Source organism: Balearica regulorum, chromosome 20 (genome assembly GCF_011004875.1).
Source record: "Balearica regulorum gibbericeps isolate bBalReg1 chromosome 20, bBalReg1.pri, whole genome shotgun sequence".
Classification (NCBI taxonomy): Eukaryota; Metazoa; Chordata; class Aves; order Gruiformes; family Gruidae; genus Balearica; species Balearica regulorum.
In genome coordinates this window covers 10,004,962-10,015,047 of record NC_046203.1, presented here as the reverse complement: position 1 = coordinate 10,015,047, position 10,086 = coordinate 10,004,962, and the positions used below count along the sequence as shown (strand labels likewise).

Genomic DNA, 10,086 nt, shown 5'->3' with positions numbered 1-10,086 from the left:
GCGTTCTGGGTTTGCTGCAAGGCCAATGATTTTAAAAATGGCATAAATAAACCCAAAGACAAATAAATTCCATCACTGCCTTCCCGGAGGGTTTTAAGGGAGGCTCCCTTCAGCTTTTCAACCTATTTTCTGGCCGGGGGAAACGCAAGCACTGGAGAAACCAATGCAAAGCACCTCGGGCATCACCTCCGGGCTCCACCGGCTGCCGGGGCCGTTCCCTACGGGCCGGGGACCCGCCGGCCCCGCACACGGAGGAGCCGGGAGTGGGCGGGTCCGGGGCGGAGGAGGCGGGTCCGGGGCGGGGCCTGGCCAGACGCAGTGACGTTGGCGGGGCCGGCGGGGCGGTGAGGGAGGTGCCGCCATGGCGAGCCAGTCGCAGGGCATCCAGCAGCTGCTGCAGGCCGAGAAACGCGCCGCCGAGAAGGTGGCCGAGGCCCGCAAGCGTGAGTACAGCCCGGTCCTGCCCCGCTGCGGGGGGGCGGTGCGCGGCCTGCGGGCCGCTGCAGGGGCCCGAGGCCTGGCTAGGCCAGACCGGGCACCGCTGGCCGCCTCAGGCCTCTCGGGCCCGGCCGCCTCGGGGGAGAGGGGGAGCTGCTGGTGTGGCCCCGCCGAGCGCGGAGCTGCCGCCGGGACACGGAGGCCCGGTCGGTGGGAGAAGGCTGATGGGCCGCCCGGCAGAGCTGGGGGTGCGGTGCCCGCCTGGCCCGGGGACCGTGAGCGGCGCCGGCAGCGCTGTGGGCCCCGCGGGGCGGCGGTGGGTGCGGGGGGGCTGCCTGGGAGCGCGGCGGTGGTCCGCGCCTCCGGAAAGCTGCCTCCTGCGTGAGGGCATCGGCGGGGATGTTGGGCGCTCCCTGGCAGCGCTGGGGGCCCGTCGTGCCGGTGGCTGGAGGGGCCTGTGCGGGTCTCGGAGGAGCTCGGTGGCTCCTGGCCCGGTGCGACTGATCCCTGGGAGGCCCCCATCGAACCCCTGTCCTTCGTGGCAGCAGGGTCTTTGGTTGGGGGATGCTTGTGCTTGTCTGCATCTTTCCTACCTTTAAATTCTTTCTTTTTTTTTTTTTTTTCTTGATGAAAACAGTGAGTTTCCATGTTGGAGGTTAGACATTTTGTAGAGCTCAGAGAACTCCTTGAGGAGCCAAGTTAGCTTTTCCTGTTAAGCGAGAGAAATGCTGGTTACAAAGCTCCCCACCTTTACAAATTTTTGTGCTTTGAGCATTTCATTAATTTTTTTCAATGAAACTGCGCTGTGTTGTGATTCTACCCCCCACTGTTTTGTGAGAAGTAATTTGTTGTAGCTCATTCTAATGATGATAACCTTGGAGGGGAAGTTGATGCAGTAGTTGGTTTTTTCCTCAATTGCACAACTGGCCTGAGGCAAAACTAAGACTTAATGTGCTTTCTGCTGTTGTCCTTGGGATCACTCAGGGGTGTTGCACACTCACATGAACAAGGCCAGAGCTGCAGGTTGCCTAATGCAGCCATGGCTTGGAGAACCTCTCCAGTTCTTGCTGGTGGGAGCTTGTTGCGTGGTGAGCTTGGCTATGGTTTGGTGGCATGCAGAGCGGCCTCGTGCTCCTGAGGTGGGCTAACACCACGCAGCTGGAGGGGCCGCGAGGGTGCGTGGTGCCCTGCTGATGCCTCCTACGGAAGGACCTGCTGCAGTAGCAAATGCTACAGTGATTGTTTTGCATCAGGTAGCTGGAGAGGTGTGGGGAAATACATTCTCAATGCTTTCTCTCTTTATTTCATGTGGTATGTCCTTTGGAAACAGGAAAGAATCGGAGGCTGAAGCAGGCAAAAGAAGAAGCCCAGGCAGAGATTGAGCAGTACCGCCTGCAGAGGGAGAAGGAGTTCAAAGCCAAGGAAGCAGCGGTTTGTTTTCTAGATCATTCCCTGTTTACTTACCTAGCCCCTGAGCCTGCGCTTGGGGTTACTTGCTCTGAGAGCAGCCCTCGGCGTGGGATGTGTTGCTTGAGGAGCACTTCCCTAACTGCCTTCCTCTGAGGCACAGCCACGTGTCACGGAAAAACCAGTGGAAGTGAATCAGAACGTTGTGTATTGCATCTCAACAGCCAGAACTACTGACTGACAGTAAATTGGCTTAATAAGCTTATGTGCTGGCTGGTGCCTGGATGGGTGGCAGCCGCTTAAAGCCTGGTGGATGCAGCAGTGTCAAAAAAAAGACCAAGCTCATTCCTCCTGTGACAAGCAGGTTTTATGGTGCTAGTGTGATGGAAACCACTCGCCTCGTAGATGCCGCTCTCTTGCTGAAGCAGTTGTAAGGCTTGTATTCTGCTTAGCAGTGTTGCCTGCTGTGTCGCAAAGGGTGTGTTTTCCTTTCCTTCTGAGCAAAAAGGGGTATTCCCAAAAGGCACAGAACTGAGGCCCTTCACTAGCCACGGTTGTTTCCGCTGCCTGGCTGCCCCTGTCAGTTCTGAAATCTTCAGAAAATGAGCTGGCAGCCCTCTGTCCATCTTCTGGTTAGCACAATTCCACCTCCTCTGTTCTCCTGCATAATAGCCTTTGTGTCAGTAGGTCAAGATTAATTTTTTACAATCACTTGTTAGCTTGGTTCCCTAGGCGTATGATATCAGGCCATTCTAGGCTATTAAAGTGGACCTCACTGCCTGCCATCTGGTTCTGTTTTATTTATCCCTCTCCAGAGAGAGAAGCTCTTTGAATTTGAGTCCCATGGTGCTACTCTCCTTCAGCATATTTTTTCTGTGCCTTTTTTCCCCCCACACTTACAATGGGAATTTGCTCTCTCTGCCCTTGATGATGGGCCAAGAAGGACCTTGTAAGCTCTGAGAGACTGCTTGCTGTGTGTATCGTGTGGCCCACCGTCCTGTTAGGAAGGCAGAGATGTTCATAGAAGTTCTCCAAGGGTAGAAGCAATGGGATGATGTGAAGACTGTGCTTAAACTAAATCATGGGTGTTAATTTTCTTAAACTATCTAGTACAGTAGTGCTCAGGGCTTCCCAGTTCCAGTTGCCAGTACAGCAGGACCTTTATTTCAGACATTCTTTAGAAGCTCATGCTCTAAACTGATAAAGAATAAGAGAGGATAAAAGACACAGGCTGTGGATGAAATATAAAATTGGGGCAAGTTTAGTTGGAAATCCGAGCAGCGAATCCAACAGAACTTTTTTTTTCTTGAAATGTAGTTCTTCCCTCAGCAAAGATTAATGGTTGAGATGCACTGAGACAGTCCAGAATAATAAAATACTAGGCCTAGTGTTTTCTTCATCAAACTAGTCCCACATCAGCTTTCTCTTTCCTTTGCTATGTGTAGGCACTTGGATCTCATGGGAGCTGCACCACTGAAGTTGAGAAAGAGACCCAGGAAAAGATGAGCGTGATCCAGCAGAACTTCCAGAAGAACCGCGAGGTGGTCCTCTCGCAGCTGTTGTCACTAGTGTGTGACATCAAACCTGAAATCCATGTGAATTACCGCATCAATGGGTAGTAGTGGAAGAAGGAATAAGCATACTGGAAATGCTGGTAGTAATGTCTGAGCTTCAGGTGGAATGTACAGCTCTTAGCCATACCTTAACAGTTCTTGTAAATGTGTTAAATTATTTCAGTGAGTTGTAGGTCATCAATATCTTGTTGGAGTTCTGTTAGTTTCTCTCTTGACACAAATTCAGAGCTTATTCAAACATTAAATGGCCATGTCTCAAATCTGTGCTAAGTTATTAAATATATATTCAAGTTGGCACATCATTAATGCTCCCTTTTTATCTGGATAGTAGTTAGTGAGAGGTGTTCCTCTGAGAAGTAGGAAGAATAAAGAGATGCTGGCCAGGTTTAAACGGAGAGTTGGTGTCAGTACTTGTTAGACCTGTGCAACTGTATTCATGTTGACCAAAATGCATTTTTCGGTGTGGTGTTAACCTTTGTATAGGGGTCAAACCTTTTAAGAAGAATTCTCTGGCTGTGCCGTGCTGGCCGATCATTTTCAGGTGCTTGAGTTTCTCTGTATTGAATATTCTCTGTATATTCTGCTGTTAGCTTGAGTTACGAGTCTGGCACTATGACACTTGAAAGTAAAAACAGTTACTTAATTCCAAAGTCTCTAGTCAGTCTTGTTCCTGCTAACTTGTTCTGAGAATACTGAGAGGTCTCACTGTGTTGCGTGGGAGTCTGGACTCTGAAGAATGAATATCAAGTATTGATAAAAGAAAGAGTAAGAGATACAGCAAATGTCTGAAGGTCGCAGCATGTAAGTTAAAAACCCATCACAGGGCTCCTCCTCTTGGCTCCTGTCTGATGCGGTTTACCTGCCAGATCATTCCAAAAACCTTCAGGAACAAATGTTCTTCTGACCGTTAGGGAAAATAAAATGTTGCCAATTCACTAAAATAGTTTGATAGCCAGGTGCTGGGCAGTAATTATCCTTCCTGTTGTCAGGTACCGGTCACTGCTTGTTTATACCAAGGTCATACTGTATCCTGCAGCATCCTGCTGTACCCAGGAACAGTGTGAAATGAGTGTGTTGAGGTGGTCTGTGCATCGCTTTCTAGCTCTTGAATCAAAAGTACACACAAATACATCAAGAGGTTTCACACTTCAACAGTTCCTTCCTCGCCCTCTCTCACCAGAAGAATATTAAATGTAGCTTTGCTGTTTTGTTGGGTTCCATTTAAGACTTTCTGCAGAAGAGAGACCTCGATGAGCATGTACCTGATCAGCCCCAAGAGTCATGCAGTTGGGAATCGAAGTGAGAAGCCTTGATGCTGTTCCTCAGAACATCCTGTATTTCCACACACCCTCTGCGTAGCATTGAAAAGCCTCTTGGACCTCTAGAATTTCATTGTGATTGGGAGGGAGGAGAGCAGGATGGATAAGTCATAACGAATGAATGTCTGCCTGCAGTCACACAGGGCAATGAAAGAGTAGACTGCTACGGTGTCTCCTGGTGTCATATTTTATGGTAGCGTACTGTAGTTCTGAAAGGATCTATTTAGGAATTCAAGCTATTAAATGGGTTGTAAAATTGGAACAAAAGCCGCCTGCAAAGTCAAATGTGCCAGGCTGGGGAACGAGCCAGGTTGGTACAAGGGGAACAGGATCAAAGCAGTTTTAATCAGTCTGGTCTAATGACTGGAGCGGTGCTATGGCCTCATAAAAGGTTGCAGCCATGCTAATTCTAGTCTGTCCTTTGGAGAGGAAACATTTCTTCCTGTTGAGAACAGGTGCTCAAACTCCAGCATGGAACTCCTCATAAAAGTCCTCCTAGCTCCAGGCTGTAATTAGCAATTTCGTCCTGTTTGTTTATCAGTAACAGACTGCTACTCTGTCTGGAAAAAAATACAGTGTATGTTCCACTTTCTTATGTTGGTTCATCAGTTTCCCTTTATTAGTGAGGATTTTGTATCCCTACTCTCTAAAATGGTAAGAGGCAGGAGAAGATGAAAAACCCTTCCCTGATTATTTCCTCTTGGCAAAAGGTGGTGTGAAGACTCTCCCTTTAGAACAATGTGTTGCAAGATTATAAATTTATCTGTAATATTTCCCTGAAACTTAAATGTTGATAATTACCTGACTCTAACTTTGCACAGAAGAAAGTCTTTCCAATTACTGCTCTCCAGGAAGGCTGGCTTGCTTTGCAGTGGGGGCGTCTTGTTTTAAATTGAGGTTCTCATCTTACACTGTGATGCCTTGGGAAAGGGACACCTACTGCGATCTTCGTGCCTAAGCTAGACTGTGCCAGAAGAATACTCTGCAGGGAACAGTCCTCTGCTGACAGAGGTATGGAGCTGGACATGTGGCTTCTTGCCTCTGAAATCTGCTTTTTCTAAACTTTCTGCTACAAGTTTGATTAATTGGAGTAAAACCTGCCCCAGCTGCTAGTACAAATCTGTCTCTGAAGTCTCCTTGCTGCTGGTCTGTCCGCGTCCTCCCGTGTACACGAGCCATAGCTTGCTCTTGTACCCAGAAAGGGCCAGAAGCTGCTTTGGGCACATATCCTCCTGTCTGATTCCCTTAATTTGAGCTCTTACCCCTAGAAATACCATCCGGTTGCCAGCCCACTCGCAGCCCTGGTGCTGTACAGAGGTGAGAAGTGGTCAGCACTCGTGTCTTGTTTTGTTTGTGCAATGTCAGCTGAGTGGCTGCTGCTGTTCGCTTTTCCCAGTGAAAACTGCAAGCACGCGCTTTCCTGGGATCAGCACAGACACGTTGGGATTCACGCGGTGCCGTTCAGCTCCAGTCACGTCTATGTTCATCAACAAGGGTTTGTAGTTGATTTCTGTGGAATTTCTGTTTGTACATTATCTATATATTTATAGAGTTGATACATTTCACTTGTAAAACACCCTTGAGAAGGTGTGTCATCTGTATGAGCACCAGATGGACAAATGGCTTATTAACACCAGAATATGAGTGTCATCTGGACGGCTTAACGTGCACTACGAGGTACAATTAGGACATGGATTTGTGCTGCTTGAAGCCAGAGTTCCATTTTTAAGGCACGTCTGTGTTGACAGAGCTTGCTCCCCGCTTAGCTTGTGCTGTTCGGTCTGAAGGTCGGCATCTCCTCGCCGACGCCTGTTGTTAAAGAGCGATTAAAGAGCTCAGCACCCCTTGGGGATGCAGAGGGGAAATCAAAGCCCCCGATCCCGCTCAGGTCCGCCACCTCTGCTCTAACAATGCTTGATATTATTTTGGGGCAGTTCAGAGCCACTATGGGTTTGGTTCCCTGTGCGTTTGCTGCCGTTAAATCCAAAAGCATGAGAGAAAGGTGTAGCGATGATCAGGAGGGATGAAACGTGCTGCGTGCAGTGATGACGGGGAGGTCCCTCCTGGTCATTCACAGCCTGGGGGACCCAGCGAGGGGCTGCAGACATCGGGCAGAGGGCAAGGCAGCACCGCTGCCGGAAGATTCATTCGGACAGTGTGGAACGGTGGGGGAGCGTGCTTCTTCCAGCGTTTGGTTCGTGGTGCTTCCTGTGGCATGAGAACAGTCACCATTTAATTACTTTTCTAGGAGCATTTTGTGTGATACTTAACTTGCAAAATTTTGTTTGTTTGTTTCAGATAAAGTAATTTTCCCCTCTAGAGATCCCCCTGCCCTTGTCCCTTCCTCCCTTTCCAGGGTCCAAACAGAGAAATAAAGGAGTTAGAGAGTGCTTTCATTAAGAGGGGAGCAATTTTGGCTGCCCGTGCTTTATTAGAAGGTCCCCAGGCAGTTTGATTGGGACAGTTTCAGAACCGTGAGAGAGGACCCTGAATTTTCTCGGTGCTGCTGAAGGTGCACGAGCCGTTCCTCGTTCTGCCTTCTGGGGACAGGCTGGCTGCTAGATGGTCATGTCAATGTGCCTTGTACGGACCAGTCATAGCATCACAGGCTGGTTTGGGTTGGAAGGGACCTCACAGCCCACCCAGTGCCACCCCTGCCACGGGCAGGGACACCCTCCACTAGCCCAGGTTGCCCAAAGCCCCATCCAACCTGGCCTTGAACACTGCCAGGGAGCCAGGGGCAGCCACAGCTTCTCTGGGCACCCTGTGCCAAGGCCTCACCACCCTCACAGAGAAGAATTTCTGCCTCACATCTCATCTCCATCTCCCCTCCTGCAGCTTCAGGCCATTCCCCTTGTCCTGTCACTACACTCCCTGGTAACCAGTCCCTCACCATCTTGACTGTAGGCCCCTTCAGGGACTGTAGGCACCTGATCCCACCATCCACGCCACCGACAAAGATGTTAAACAGCGCTGTCCCAATCCTGGCCCCAGGGGAACGCCACTTGTCACTGGTATCCACAACTGGAACTATGTGAAAGGAATGCCATTCCTCTTCCTTCTCTCTGCCTGTATGAAACCTGCTCATTTTTCCTTTTTTGTCTTGATTGTCCTCATTTGGAATCTTTCCCTTTTATCTGACATCACTAGTTCTTGCATTAATGCATAATGAAAGACAAGCCTAGAACCCACTGATCCCAGCTGAGGTTTTGGCTTCAGAGTATTAAAAGTAAAAAAGACTATTGAGAACCCTCAAGATCAATGTTTTGTTGAAAAAGCTTCCCAAACTAATGCAAGAAAGGAGCATAGCGTAATCTTTCTTTGAGGTTGAAAGGAGAAAGTACTAATTTCATGGAGAAAAGATTGTATCTCAGACTGGCATAGGAATAGAAAATAAATAGGTATTAAATTACATTTGGCTGTCTCAAAATAATCTAATAAAGCATCTGCTGGATCAATAGCTGAATCATTATCCAAGGCACATAGCAAGCTTTCCCTATTTTAATTTGAGATGCAAGAAAGAGGTTTTACATTACCATAATAAAAAGAATAATACTTTAAGTCTTCATAGGAAAAGGCAGAAGTAGGGGAAAAAACCCCAAGAACCACATTTTATGCCTTAAGCAAGTGTCATTTTTCATTTGAACTATGTAATTTAAGGATATTGTGAAATGAAGTTTTTGTATTTAATGACTGTCAATCTGTCAGCTTTGCTGAGCTGTTTGACAAAAAAAACCCAACCCAAAACACAACCCAGAGTCTGTGAAAAAGACTTTGTGTGCAGGAAGAGGGGAAGGGCAAGACAAGGCTTTCAACAGCTATGTTCTCCTAATTAAGGCTCAATGGGGAAAAAAAAAAAAAAAAGGAACAGTTATCCACTGAAAATGCAGTTTCATCAAAAGCAAATGAGATCTGCCCGTGTTGGCTGCTGCTCACCGCTGCAGCCACAAACAAGACTTATGTGGGGAGAAACTGCAATCGCACGCAGACTACCGCAAATAAAGCAGGAATAACAGTTGCGTTATCAGTGTTTCAAATATTGCAAAAAAAGTGTAGTAATCATGTAGTAAATATATAGAGGAAATATGATTTTGGGAGTCAGTATAGGAAAAAGCAGGCTAATGAGTATACGTCTGGGTGGGACTTCAGGTAGTGAAGAGTGATCTAAGAAATGGTGTTGAGAACGTGACGGAGGATGAGGTTATCCCAGAGGACAGGAGGTATCGGTGGCTACTGTTCGTCTGGGAAAGCACTTCAAATGCAGATTTTTTTTCCTGGAATCAGGTTCCCTGTAATATATTCATTAATGCAGCATAATGGCATAGGGAGTACAGCTATAATATATATCCAGGGCAGCAGGCTGGGAAGAGATACAACAGTACAGAGGACTGAATTACAATTCAAAATTATCTTGATAAATGGGAGAAATGATCTGAAACCAATAGCATGAGACTCCCTGAAGAGAAGCGTAACTCTGAACTAAGAAAGGTGAAATCAAATACACAAAACCCAAGTAATCAATAACCAGCTGCACAGCACTGCAGAAATTGTGAAAATGAGGGTGAACTCCCCCAGATTCAGCAAATGTGTTGTTTTTGAAATGAAGTCACCGCTGTACAGCACAGTGATAGGTAAGATGGAGGTGAGAAGGAGTTGTTACGCTCATGAATGTGGTGAGGTCTCTGTGTCCTGTTTGGACGCTGAGCTTTGAAAGAGGTGAGAATGAGTTATCGTTTGAATAGAGCATCGAAGGGCCCGGGCAGGTCTGGCAAATGCAGCTCAGAGCAACGAAGATGGGGAGGTAAGGGATTATTTAGTCTAGAGCATCCATCACAGAATCGACAAGTCTCGAAATAAATTAGAGTTTGTTTAAAAGACGACAGAAGTTTAATTTTTCACCAGATTCACTGAGGCTAGAAGAAGTAATCACCTTCATTCGAAATGGGAAACATTTAGTTTAGAAGTGCTTTTTCGCAGAACAGTTGAGGGGCTGCGGAGGCTCCAGCGTCACCACCGCTCGAGTCCTCTGTCCCCATGTCCTGGGGTTGTGCGGATGGGCTTTGTCCCTTAGTAACTGTGGCCCTGGCAGCTGGTTTCATCGTGTTGGAAGGAAGGGTGAGGTCTCCTTTGGCGGTGGGGTGAAAGTGTCCCCATGTGAGAAGGCTGCAGTGGGAGCTCATCACTTAATTATCAGAGAGGTAAGACTGGGAATTAGAAAATAGGCAAAGAGCAAGTGAAGTGAGAGAGAGAGATTTTGCAAATAGCTTTGCCGTGGGTTTATGTTAAGTCAGGACTTGCTTCTTCACAGATACCAGTGAACAAAGCTCAAGGCAAACCTCAAGCTGCCT

General features: G+C 47.8%; 1 protein-coding gene across 1 annotated transcript; it reads left to right on the top strand.

Moving 5' to 3' along the window:
- The first annotated feature begins 304 nt into the window (after nucleotides 1–304).
- On the top strand, nucleotides 305–4,069 carry ATP6V1G1 (ATPase H+ transporting V1 subunit G1). The gene is made up of 3 exons (XM_075772181.1): nucleotides 305–443; nucleotides 1,769–1,869; nucleotides 3,291–4,069. Exons 1-3 carry the CDS (start codon nucleotides 362–364, stop codon nucleotides 3,462–3,464), a joined length of 357 nt encoding a protein of 118 aa, XP_075628296.1. The 5' UTR covers nucleotides 305–361; the 3' UTR covers nucleotides 3,465–4,069.
- The last annotated feature ends 6,017 nt before the right edge of the window (nucleotides 4,070–10,086 follow it).